The sequence below is a fragment of the Penicillium angulare genome (genome assembly GCF_028827245.1).
Source record: "Penicillium angulare strain IBT 27051 chromosome Unknown utg000004l_segment0_segment0, whole genome shotgun sequence".
Classification (NCBI taxonomy): domain Eukaryota; kingdom Fungi; phylum Ascomycota; class Eurotiomycetes; order Eurotiales; family Aspergillaceae; genus Penicillium; species Penicillium angulare.
Window position 1 is genome coordinate 5,867,149 of NW_026623163.1, and position 13,408 is coordinate 5,880,556.

General features: G+C 47.2%; 3 protein-coding genes across 3 annotated transcripts; all 3 read left to right on the top strand.

Moving 5' to 3' along the window:
• Nucleotides 1-119: 119 nt before the first annotated feature.
• On the top strand, nt 120-7,586 carry N7478_006101 (uncharacterized protein; the record flags this gene model as incomplete). The annotated part of the gene is made up of 12 exons (XM_056922315.1): nt 120-223; nt 282-1,204; nt 1,262-2,228; nt 2,289-2,522; nt 2,572-3,111; nt 3,167-4,463; nt 4,522-4,879; nt 4,925-5,196; nt 5,723-5,934; nt 6,236-6,368; nt 6,415-7,121; nt 7,586. Coding segments are annotated over 12 exons (5,748 nt in total).
• A 138-nt stretch (nt 7,587-7,724) lies between these two features.
• Nucleotides 7,725-9,914, top strand: N7478_006102 (PX and BAR domain-containing protein; the record flags this gene model as incomplete). Its single annotated transcript, XM_056922316.1, has 6 exons — nt 7,725-7,818; nt 7,872-8,137; nt 8,200-8,466; nt 8,518-9,564; nt 9,633-9,746; nt 9,819-9,914. The coding sequence occupies 6 exons, from the start codon at nt 7,725-7,727 to the stop codon at nt 9,912-9,914; spliced, it is 1,884 nt and encodes a 627-aa protein (XP_056780353.1).
• Nucleotides 9,915-11,211: 1,297 nt separating this feature from the next.
• On the top strand, nt 11,212-12,591 carry N7478_006103 (putative endo-arabinanase; the record flags this gene model as incomplete). Its single annotated transcript, XM_056922317.1, has 4 exons — nt 11,212-12,053; nt 12,115-12,293; nt 12,366-12,394; nt 12,529-12,591. 4 exons carry the CDS (start codon nt 11,212-11,214, stop codon nt 12,589-12,591), a joined length of 1,113 nt encoding a protein of 370 aa, XP_056780354.1.
• Nucleotides 12,592-13,408: the final 817 nt, after the last annotated feature.

The following is a 13,408-nucleotide window of genomic DNA, read 5'->3' on the forward strand; positions in this document are numbered from 1 at the left end:
ATTGGCGGTTCAACTTTGGTAATTGATACTGGACAGGAAAAGTGATGCGGAATTGATCTTCCCGGCTCTCCATAGACGGTGATTAATCCCGAGAGTCTCCGAGATCTAACTTAGACAGTATGGAGGCCATTGCGCAGAATGTACAAATTCTGCCCGAGAAGACCTTAAAAGACATCGCCAAGGGTCCATTGGTCAAATTTACATCAACATGCACTGATGAAGGGTAAGTTGTACCACATGATCCTATAATAATTCACTTGATTATACTAAGTGGTAAAAAGTTCAATCAATCGAGTTTGGCAGTCGCTGCTTGGGACACTTTCAACGCCAGCTCTTCCCCTCCAGCAAACATCGGCGGCATGCAATGCGACCTCTGCTTTCCTTGATGCGGCTGTAGAGTCGCCTATTGAGCATACCAGACAGCTTGCTTTATCTCCACAAGTATGGCTGGCCGTCTTCGATGCCTTTATCGCTAGGTATGGTGATGTTAAGCCAAAGCCATTGAAGCAACTTTTGAGCTCTATCATGGCTATTTTTGTCAATAAACACCACGGAGAAACCAAAGCTTTGATAAAGACAGCGGTTCTGAACGCTATTCTCCCGTGTACTATTCTTGGCGAGGCTCGGTCTCGGCAGAAGGGCTCGCTCGTGGTTCTCGAGATGTTCATTCGAAAGGAAGCCATCCCACCCTCTGAACTGATTGCAGTGACTCGAAACTGGCTTTTGACATGCCAGGACAAATGGGTTACCCTTTTTAAAAAGGATTACCAAGTTATGTATCCAGGAACATCTGATCCTGCTGTAATGGCTGCCGAGCCGTCGGACGAAGTAGCAGGCCGAGTATTTGTCCATGGTCTGTTAACCCAAACTATCGATCGTGGAATGTCCGGCACATCAGGAGGCATCCTTGCTTCTTTAGTTGAAAAACTCAAAGCAGAAAAGCCAGAGCAACCATTGTCATGGATTTGGGTATACCCTGCTAGAAATATACTTCTGCAAAATCTCGATACCGTGCATACTCTTGCGATTCAAATTGTTCAACCACTTTTCACTCTTGATCCAATTGGATTCACCTCTTTCGTTCAAACTCTTCCTTTGAACAGCCTCATGGCTGGTGATATGGTCGATGCAGCGCAGTCCGAATACATGCTGCTTTTCGTCTCTCTCCAAGTTGGAAAGCAGGCCAACCTGGTACACGATGACTGTAAGTGTTCAAAAATACCTCGCGTTCTTGTTCAAAGTAAAGTTCTAATGATTACAGATGATGGATCCAAGGAACCTAACCCTTACAGTCTGGTATTGAAAAGCGATCTTATTGGGAAATTTTTGTTGCATCGAGATCAGACCATTCGAGTGGCTGCCTTGGCTCTTTTAGTCACAGCGTTCTCCACTATGAAACCTTTCACAAAGGCCGCCACTGAAGCAATTCTTCAAGGTCTTCCATCTATTCATGCAGACTGCAATGCCCATAGCAGAGGAGAGATTATGGGTCTTACCAGAAAGTTTATCACCCGTCTTAAAAGTGGCATTCTGACTGATGGCGAAATTCTGAAGGTGTTGCAAGGAAAAGGTAGCGTCCGACCTTCCAGCCTATCTCAGAGCGAGTCTGAGACGAAAGAATTCCTCAGGTCCTATCTCAACTTCGTTCATGGAGACCTTTGTGTCACAGCATCATACCCTCGTCACATTGCTGCATTGAAATCTCTGAAACTACTTCTGGAATCTGGTCTTGACCCTCGGACTGATGTCAAGCCTCCAAAAGCTGAAGCCCAGGCAACCTGGAAGCTCAAGTTTGATATATTCAGTCCTCGTCTTCTTAGACTACTTGTCGATCTTCTCTTGGATCCATTTGAAGAGGTTCGACACACTTCTCTCCTATTGCTCAACCTCTTTCCCTCGGAAATACTCACTGGTGATACGGTAGCTGGCACGAACCAGCAGAACTCAACGAATATGAGCGTTCTGAATGCATTGGACAGAGCAGAGAGTATTGCCAGCAATACAAGCAGAGCGGATCATGCGGACACAGTCGCGCGCCTCTACCATATAGTGTTCTCTGCGGCTCAGTCTGGTCATTCTACTGCGGCTAATATGAACTGGTGGACAACCAAATACTCTGTTGTAAACATTATTCTTGATCGACTTGAAGAACGAGTGTCCTCATCAAAGGGTCTATTTGGCTCGACCATGCAGCAGGCGCCTCTTCATGGATATATGTCTGGATTAAGGTATGGCCCTGGCTTTTCCTTCTAACTCAAAGTTGGTTTATATGCTTACGTCTTCGAAAGATACATCGTTCTTTCTCCTAATTTCCATGCCTACATCTCAACAGAAATTGACGCAGCTGCCTGGAATAAGGTTCATGATAGAATATATGCCATTTGCGAGAAGGTTTGGCAAGAAGTGAAGCCTTTTCTTTGCATCGACTCACCAGAAGGCCACACCGATGATCCCATTGAAGATCTCACAGTCGGACCGAAAGACATGCTTTCTTATGCCTGGAGATCTTTACGAGAATCGAGGTACGATGACTCCTACCAGCTGGGACCAATTAATTACTAACAAGAGCAGTTTGCTGTTACATGCTACCATGGCCAACATCAGCTATGGGCCATCCGACAAGCAAGGTCTTCAACGTTCTGACTTCGAAAAGATCGGTCGACTCAGCTTCACTCAATTGGCGGAACTTCGTCATAGAGGTGCCTTTTCAACTGTATCCATGACTTTTGCAACCTGCTGCCAAAGATGCAGTACCTCCGCCGACCCGTCTATCAAAGAACTTCCAGTTGCTTGGTACCAGGATGCCAAGGCTACCATGTTTGAGTATGCAGCAAAACTCACTCGTAGATCAGCTGGTCTGCCTGCTCTGGTAACTGGTGTTCTATGCTCCTGTCCAGGGACACCGTTCTTCAAGCAAGTCATGAGTGAGCTTATTGAAATCTCTCACCTCCCAACAGACTACGATAAAGACCAGCAATACCTCAAACTTCCTCAAGTCCATATGATGAACTGCCTAAAGGACATTTTCGATAACAATAAGCTTGGGCCATATGCAGATTCGTTTATAATGCCGGCACTCACGCTTTCAGCGGAGAGATTGGGTTCACCAATGTAAGCCAAATATTTTTCTTCGAATTTGACCATATCCATTCTAACATAATTATAGCTGGAATCTTCGAAACTCGGGACTGATGCTTTTCCGTGCCTTGCTTCAACGAATATGCCGTTCTAGCGTAGGAGCAGGAGCCGGATTTGGTGGCATATCTGGAGCTGAACCAGGCGCGAAGATCTCCTTTTCCAAATATCCCGGTTTATTGGAATTGTTATCAAACCTTCTGGCACCGACTGCAGGCACGACGGTCGAGGGAACCGATATTGTGACTGAGCGCATTTTCCCAGCTCTTGAGCTGATTGGAGAGAAGATCCCAACATTTGATGATGATGAATACGATACCACACTCCTTGGTTTAGTTTTTGAGCACTTCAAGAGTCCAGTTTGGGCCATAAGAGAGCATGCGGCCAGGGTTTATGCGTCATTGTTAACTCGCAACAATATTCTCAAGGACGTATCCGATCTATTGAGCCCTCTCAAGCCCGGAACATCGGAAAATTATCTGCATGGAACGGCTCTGTGTGCTTTATACTCGCTTCGCCGCTTCGCTGACTCCACGGATGCGTTCTGGGCATCTAACATTCATGATACCCTTATCACTGTTCGTCAAATCCTATCAACGATTTTCTCTCTCGCTAGATCTCCCCTTGTTGCAACTGTACTTGTCGAGATTTTGAACGATACTTTGCTCAGGAGTATCAACGCGGGGATTAATGACCAGGCGTCTCTCTTCCTGTCCAATGTTTGGGATGAGAATGATATTCACGGAATAACAAGCTACGTATTTGACTCCTCGCGACCAGGGTGGAATCTCGAAAGCCGCACTAGAGCATCTTCGCTTCTCCGAAGAGACCTTGCCTGGTGCAAAGTCTTGACACTTCTTGCATCCGGTGAATGGAATGAAATCTCAACCTTCATTCATGGAGTGGCGAGCTTCGATGCTGATGCTGCCTATTGGATTCTTGAACAACTTGATGAAAGGCTTGGAGAGAAGGAGAAGTATCGGAAGCCTTTACTTGATCTCTACTCTGCTATCATCCTGGGAGATTATTCCGCCGACGTAAAAACAATTGCCGCATCAAACCTCTCATCTTCCGTTGGTCATTTGCTCTCATCTCGATACGAGTACATCGCAGAACTGGCGCTTCCTTGTCATGATTTAATCCAGATGTTCAAACCTGATCTCGATATCCAAACTTGGAATCGACAGGCCACTGACGCCGAGCTGCGTCTTCAAGGATGTTTACTTGGAGTCCAGTTTGCTTTGGTTGGAGGACAAGACTTGTTACCATTCAAGTCAACCCTCTATCGTTGGACTGTGAAATTGCGGTCGGCACTTAGCGAAGAGACTGTGAGTCTTCTCCTCTCGTTCACACCTTTTATTATACTCGAGCTAACAAATTTTCTAGGAGTTTACAACGCGATACTCTGCTGCAGTCTCCATCCAAAGCTTTTCTCGTGGTCTTCGTCCGACTGACAGCCCGCCACGAGTCGATCACTCGCTGCTAGATGCTTACTTGATTCTGTACGACATGCTGAACGATGATGACGACGAGATTCGCGATGTAGCTGCATCGACAGCGTCATGGATTTTATCATATTCATCTGTATCACCTCGAACGGCCGTTGCGCTTGGACCCTTGAATGCCAGCTCACTTCTTGCAACATTCATTGCCGACAATTATTCAGATTCTCCCCAGCTCGCTCGAAGAGCTATCAGATATCTTGCAGGACAGCAACCGCGTACCAGTGAACTGGACAAGCCCGGTCAGTTAGTTCCAGTAGCAGACTCGATAACTAATTACTGCCAAGAGAGCACTGTTTTGTTCGTGGAAGAAAAGCAGAATCTATTCGTGGATGAAGTGAGGGAAGCTGATATATGGTCCAAATCTCTCTTGCGTCTTCGTCCAAGTGCCTATCCAGAAACTGCGATGGGTAATTTCTTGAATTGGGTCTCAGAGGGTTTGGCCTATCTGGCAAATCTCGCTTCGCAAGACGCTGGCCGAGATGGACTTCTAGGATGGACTTCAAAGCCGGAATGTTTCACTTTGGGAGTCCGTATCATTAGTATCTCCTGCGCACTTGTAAGCCCGGGCTTCAAGGCACCACAATATATGGACCCTGTCGCGCTCCGAAAGCAACTTGAGTTATTGCTGAAAGTTGGCCAAGCAGCCTCAGTGCATGATGCGTGGCTCTCGAGAATTGAGTCTGGATTATCTTCGGATAGTTGAAATCTAAACCAGAACTTGATAAAAATTATTTACCTTAGACAATTACCAAAGTGTTGCTTTTTCTTTAATATCTTGCTGTGTTGTTCTGTTCGTTCCTGCCTTCAAGTTGTAGTGAGGTGACTGCTCTACTTTCACTTATTCACTTGTCTTCCCCATTTCACCACCAAACTTTCTTCCCACATTAAGCGACTCTTTTGAACTTGGATCTTCTTTCCCAACCCCTCGTCTTCCTTCAATTCTAAATACGCCTTTCTACTTTCCACCTTAATATGCGATCCTTTCCCAGAGACGCATCCACGTCTCCTAAGCGCTATTTTCTCTCCCACACAACAACAAAAGTGAACGACGGGGTTTCATTTTCGTTAATTCCAACATGCAGGGAAATATGATGATTGCTTTGATGATTGGTATCCTGTTGGTTGTGGCTCTTGTGGGATGGATTGGCTACTGCTGGTACCGACGTCGTGTCAATTTCGATGTGATGCTCAGTCGAGCCCACGCAAAGGTTAACGCCAACGTTGTTCGCGACAGGGAACGTGCTGGGCATCCGGGACGTGACATTGAACTAGGGCTTCCACTACAACTGCCCAAGTACACTCAGCGAGGTTGGACACGGGCCAATACAAGAGTGAGAAGTTGTGAGCGTTTTATTCACCAACCTACCTCCTTTCTTCTGAAAGAAAGCAAGCCGGGTCAACCAACACAACTGACCCAGATTATTCAAGGCAGATTAAGAAATCAACCTGATCATTATCAACGATCGACGAGAGATCTGCGGTCTGAGAAATACAGTCGACAGCGATCTAAGACGTCGAGATTGTCGCCTAGACAGGAGTTCCAGAGACAAAAGCAAGAACAGAAGGAAGATCACAGAGTCCATAATGGTGATCAGTACGAAATGGACAGGAGGAGAGAAGACGAGAGGGATCAACCAAGACAAAATCAACGAAATCCAGACAAACAATCTTCGCGTAATCAATCGCAACGAGTTCGGGAAAATGAAAATCACGAGAAGCAGGTTGCGCGTAAGGCCGAAGATGAACATCAACAAAATCAAGCCGGTAGTCACAGGGACTGGGGGAGAATGGCGATTCACCCGGCAGACAAAGTCACTTTGAGCAACAGAACAACAATAGCCACCAAAACGGAGGAAATGGCAAAAGTTCGCGCAGCAAAGGAAGCAACGCTGCACGCCGTAACAACCATGAGCAAGGAGACGAGCGACATGGTAATACAGCCAACGATGAGGACAACAAGCAATGGGGTGACAACAAGCAATGGGAGGAAGTCAGGCAATGGGGTGACAACAAGCAATGGGATGACAACAAGCAATGGGATGACAACAAGCAAAGGGATGACAACAAGCAATGGGATGACAACAAGCAATGGGATAATAACGACAATGGCAATGGCAATGGCAATGGCAATGATAGCACTCGAAACGATAATTCAGGTAATGCAAACCAGGTCTGGGAAACTGCCGTTTCGGTTTCGCAGAAGCATTGTCATAATCCATCTCCCCCGCGTGATGACCAAGATGGATACAGTAAGAACAGCGAAGGAGGAAGCTATCATCAAAACAACAATTATGAAAACAGGGACTTGTCTCGGCGCAACCGAAAAGACAATAATGGCCATGGGTCGAGGTACAATAATTCACAGTCTCGCTCTGCCAGGCCCCAGGTGTTCGAAGATGGTCACCAACACAGTGGAGGCTCTCGAAAAGCAGGAAACCAAGCCGGAACAAACCGTGACCCAGAGATTGCGGGCCCTGACTGGTAATGCAACGAAATATATCATCACTCCCTATCATCGCTACCCTATTCAACACCAATGTCTGTCTCAGTGCTCATTGCGAAATGTTGATATGTACTACAAGGTCAAGCAATCCTCTGTGCATTTTTACTGGGATATTGTCATAATCAAGCAAGGTCTTTGAAAATCATACATGTGTACTCCCCGTTGAGTCATGAAGTTGGCAAAGTCGAAGTCGAATTATTTAGCAATCAAAAAAGTTCCCGAACGTATACTTGGCCATTCAAATATAAAGCATCCAATTTGAAAGAGAGAAAAAGGAGGTATATACATAAGTAACCAAGCAATCTGAGAGATGTTCCATATAAGATGCCCAAGCATCTCTTGTTGGCATCCGAATTTTTTATCTTCTGATATCAAAGTTAATTACATACACAATGCTTTATCATGATGTCCAAACCTCTTAAAAGTTATCGATATTGCATAGATGGCTGTGGCTCACCGCCCGGAAGGCCGGTGACGTTGAGCCGCTCCCCGCAGATCCCCAGGCAAACAGCTTCCCAACCTCCAATCTCCCCTCCCAGGCTCGTGTGTTGCCTGATTCATCTGTATCTTATAGATTCAAAATGTGGAACGACGAGGATAATAACCCCTATGGGGCATTTGATCAGCATGAAGCACACCTTTCGGACTCTTTACATTCTGCCGCACTCTCACCTCGTAAGCTCCCACCTTGTGCCTCGGTTTCGCGGCATGGCTCTGACATTCGATAGCTGTTTACGAGCATGATTCAACTCCACCTTCCAGCCGTGATTCCAACCTCGACCCCCCAGACTACCTATCGCACCCGGAAGATCTTAGTGATCCCGAAGAAGCCGACTATGGCGCCGCAAGTCAACAATACCCACGTAAAAGTGCGTATGACAGTCGCATCGAACAGATCCTCTACGAGAACCCAGAAATGGCAATTTTGATCACAGACGCCGGCAAGAATCATGAGGGGGGCGGAAGCTACATTGTGTATACTATCAGGACTGGGGTATGGCTTCCCGCTTTGATAAACCACGGCCACTTGTTCACAGGCTGACTGTATAACATTAGGATCTTGAAGTTCGTCGGCGCTACTCGGAATTTGCGTCGCTAAGGAGAACACTCGTGAATCTTCATCCAACTCTTATCGTTCCGCCAATTCCCGAAAAGCATAGCATGGCCGACTATGCCGCTAAACCTACGAAGGCAAAGGAAGACACAGCAATTATTGAGTTGCGAAAGCGGATGCTAGCCGTTTTCTTGAATCGTTGTCGCCGCATGAAAGAAATCCGAGAAGATGGAGTGTGGTGGCGATTCCTAGACCCTAACGTTAGCTGGGTGAGTATTAGCAGTAAGATCCGCGGGATGATTTGCTGATTGAAGATATAGGGCGAGATCCTCCTGTCCCACCCTGCATCATCCGTGAAGGATAATAACCTCAAGGCACCCCCTCTCGATCCTGCAAACCCTACTCAAGCACATAGCTGGCTGCCGGCCCCACCACCATCCGCGAAACTCAAGACTACAGGTGGAACAATTGTAGCTTCCGGGTCCCCTACATCCCCAGGAGACAGCAATGCCGAAGGTCCTCCGCCTCAAGTTTCAAGTCCTGGAGTCCTGGGACGCTTCCCCCCAGAGTCGCGAAAATTGAGCGAACAAGAATTAGACCCCTACTTTGTGAACTTCGAGGCTTCCACTCGCGAGCTGGAGCTCCTCTTGCAAGGGAATATTGAGAAAGTCAACCGCCGAACCTTGGCGCATCTATCGTCATTATCTGCTGATCTAATGGAGCTTGGGGCCAGATATAATGGCTTTTCTTTATCTGAGCAGTCACCAACCGTTGCAGCCGCTATTGAACGCATTGGACAAGCAGCGGATACGTCTTACATAGAAACCGAGGAGCTTTCCTCTGCGTTGAGCGCTCACTTTGCGGAGCCCATGCGAGAAAGTGCCCAATTTGCGAGCGTGGTCCGTAGCGTACTGCGGTATCGAGTTCTAAAGCGAGTTCAAGAAGATATGACCCGAGATGAGCTGGCCAAGAAGAAGACTTTACTAGATTCACTTGAGCGCAGCGAGATGGAAGCCAAACGAATTGAACAATATCTCAACCGCAGCGATTCTCAATCCCGGAGCAGACCACAGCGCTCCTTATCAACTTCATCCGCAGTCAGCGCCGAGGGCGACACTATCCCGAGCGCATCAACCGAATCTGAATTCCCCCCTACACATGGTGACTCTATCAGTCCTTCACCTCCATCTCAGGCTGGATCCGCTTCACCAGCATCTCCTCCCGCGCACCGGAAAACCTCAAGTGGAAATTTCGTCGCAAACAAAATTTTTGGCCGTATCAGTCATGCTATTCACGGCTTTGCCGATGTGGATCCCGAACGAACTCGACGGGATCAAATAGGAAAAACTAAGGAGAGTCTCATTCAGGTATGTGGATCGGAGAAGAAGAAGGGTTGTGGATTCCTCATATAAAATTAATCTAATCACTGCCGCAGCTGGAGCAAGCATTGGTGGTTTCGGAGAAGGATGTCAAAGACGCTAGTTCGGGAGTTCTGCAAGATCTGCGACGCTTCCAGAAGGACAAGGAAGTGGATCTTCGGCGCTACATGGTATGCATCGCGCAGGCCCCGGTCTTCCCCACTCTCTGCAGCCAGCTAACCACGATTTTTGTGATGGGTTAGGTCGCTTATGCACGTTGCCACTTGGATTGGGCTCGTAAGAACCTCGAGACTTGGACAGAAGCTAAGGATGAGGTGGACAAGATCGTTGCTCGGTAAACCTGCAACAAACATCATCCCTTGTATGGCCGATCTACTTCCCCTGAGTCTTTACAGCCCCTCTCTTCTTATTTCTCGGCGTTGGCGGTGCGCGGCCACAGCAGTGTTCTCCTTTTCTTTTTTACTTCATGGTGGATAGTAGTTCCCTGATTGAATCCGCCTTTGCTTTACCTAGCGATGCTGCTCAAATTTGCCCAACGAGGAATTTATATTACAAATCAGAGGCTTCATGTTGTAGTTGTCCATTCTGCCTCGTCTCACTTGCTCGCTTCGCTTTTTTCCGTACAGAGTATAACTCCCACTGTAGACATTGTAGTATTTTCTGTCGGCAAAAATTGAAAACAATGGCCTTTGTCTTACCAGAATTCGTCAAGGACAACCCTGCAACCCTATGTGGACGACTAAGACGACTGCTACGACACTGTCTTAGAATTCGTTGATTGCAATCCTCCTCCTTCCACTATCTCCATAAGCAAAATCCGGCGTCTATCATGGTAGACGCCAACGCTTAAAACATCAAGACCGATGGGGCCCTAGAGACGGGATGTGGTAGGGGCAACATGCTGACATTCCTTGAGTGGAGCCGTAGGAACGACTCTGGCTGGTCCGCGATAACCTTTGAAGGTGGATGATCGACAGGAACCGCATCCGATCGGCGCCAAACCTCAGTCAGGCCAAGCGCCCCTCTTCTCTCCTCTACTCTCCCTTGCTTCATGTCAACCATTCAGCGGAGCCAAGAAAGGCGAGACCGTCTAAATGTCAATATTTTTCACCGTCATAGTCCTTGAAGAAGTCGTCAGCAATATGTATCACGCTATTAAACTATTGCAATGATCGGTATCCCATCTGAATATCAAACAATATTAATCCCAAACACGCCACGCAGTCTTCTGCATTCGTACATCAAGCTCCACCCAGGAATCTTGTTTTTTTTTTTCCCTTTTTTCCTTTTTCTTTTAGCTTCCGTTGAGCGTCTATTGGGTTTCTTTGCATTCCGTGCCTTGCAGACATACTCACCGGTGGAACCTGATATCGAGTGGACCGCGTTGCATCCCTCACGGCGAACCCCTCAGACAGGCAGCCCCGCATCACCAAGTCCACCCTGCCGAGGTGTCACGCCGTGCGTCGTGACTGAAAACGATGAGTGCCTGGATCCATAGTGGTCAAGATGATCGTCAGGAGAGAGCACTTATCACGGTTGGTAAAGCCACCTTCTGGCCAACATGTCAACGATTTTCGACAAAGGTGGTCTCTGTGGTCTCTAAAGTATCTTTCGATTCCTCAACGTTGGATCAAGATGCTTGTTCTCTTAGGATTATTATGCCTGTTCTCATTTGGTCTGAGTCTAGGCTTCAACCCGGTTGAGGTGCGGGATTTGGATCAAGATAGTGGCTTGCAGCAAGATGATGCAGTCACCCACTTCCCGCCGCCTCGGTGGACAGGTCAACATACTCATGATCCTACAATTCTGAGGGTTGGCAATGAGTTTTACTTGTACGATGTTGGCCAACATATCAACATTCACAGTGCACCTAGTTTGGCTGGTCCATGGAAGCAGATTGGAACTGTACTGGACGCCAATAGTGTTATCCCTAAAGGCGACCGGGCTGCTCCATGGGCGCCCACTGTGATTGAATTCAACGGTGTCTATTACTGCTACTACGCTGTGAGCAAAGCTGGATGTCGTGACAGTGCTATCGGTGTGGCAACGTCTGGTTCTCCGGGTCCGGGTAAATGGTATGACCATGGTGCAATCGTGCAGTCAGGAACAGGCAATGGATCTGACGTTTCACCCTACACTTCGTCCAATGCCATTGATCCCAGTACTCTGGTTCTTCCCAATGGCGAAGCATATCTCACCTTCGGTAGCTACTGGACTGGAATCTATCAAGTTCCTCTTGGCAAAGACTTGCTGTCGCCAATGAGCACCACAGAGCCAGATGCTCGTCACCTTGCCTACGAGCCGAATACAATCCATGCACCTAACAGAAATTCAAACTCACTTTGTGGCGACCCAACTGGCCCACACGCCATTGAAGGAGCTTTTATCTCCTACCGAGATGGATACTACTATTTGTGGTTCAGCCATGGAAACTGCTGCAATCTTGACCCGAAAAAGCTTCCAGACCCTGGAAAGGAGTATGTGCCCTTCAATATCACCATAATCCTCGTCATCCCAAAATACTAATATATTATACAGATATAGTATTCGGGTCGGACGCTCGCAGGACCCTCGCGGTCCATTTATCGACAAGGCCGGTAAAGATCTCGTCCAAGGTGGTGGTACCACTATATACGGCTCCAATGGCGAGACATATGCACCAGGTGGTCAGGGTGTTCTCCGCAACGGTGAAACGGATGTCCTCTACTACCACTACCGTAAGTCTACGATGCCTCCCGCCTCCCAACACGCACATTTCTAGAAGTTCCACGTACTAATCCTTGACACAGAAAACAAGACTATTGGATTGGCATTCTCCGTAAGTCCCGACCCTGGCAGGCTGGTGGATCGAGATACCCGCATCCACCTGCCGATCCTCCTACATTCCCCTTCTATTACCGCAAGCCCTCAGCCAATCTTGTTCAATATATAATCTGACATGTATTTCCATAGGATGCCCTCCTTGGTTTCAACCCATTGACATACGTCGACGGGTGGCCCGTCGCACAGCCATGATCGCATAACTTACGTCACTCACTTCAAATCTGATTCTCTTGCGCCCCACCTGCATATAGACCGCTACTAATACGACTATTCGCGATATCGACCTTAATCTCGCGTTTCCTTCCTTGCCGGTGTCATTTACACGATCGCCCGGAATGTGCATCATACCGCTCATTATATCGACTATATAATTCTCTGCTTGTCCATTACATGCTTCTGCGCCTTTATCAATCGCCTGAGATCGACTTATTTCGATCCGTTTACATATTCTGGGAAAGTTTGCTTTTAAAGCACGATACAAATATTGTTTGCATTCTTGGGTGTCTTTTCTACGGCGTTTAACGGATACTGTCTTTACTAGGTATTTTTGTGGGGGTTCTTTTTGATTTCAAACGGTTGTACATATGGTACTTCCACATATAAAATGGGCTCTTGTTCAGAAGAGAATCAATCAATCATTTCATTTCAATCTTGAGTCTTTCCACTAAGCTCAATGGGAAGTAGATACAAGCCTTTGGACCTCGGGTCCGACTCCAGTTGTATCTCAGATACACTCTCAAGTCTGCATGGGGTATTTATTCTCCGGGTGGCAGCCATATAGTATGGCCCAAATGCTCAGAAAGCCTTGGTTATTCATCCTGAGTGGCTATAATCTGTATCGCTGGGTAATATGAAAGAACTTGAACTTCACTATTCAAAAAGGGATGTATTGAGGCGATTAGGTAATGTGAAAACCTCCAAGTGCTTTCTATGAGGATGTATGCCAGTCAAAAGTATCTAATAAGAACGTAATGCTAATAATACAATGCTATAAACCGAACACCGTGCC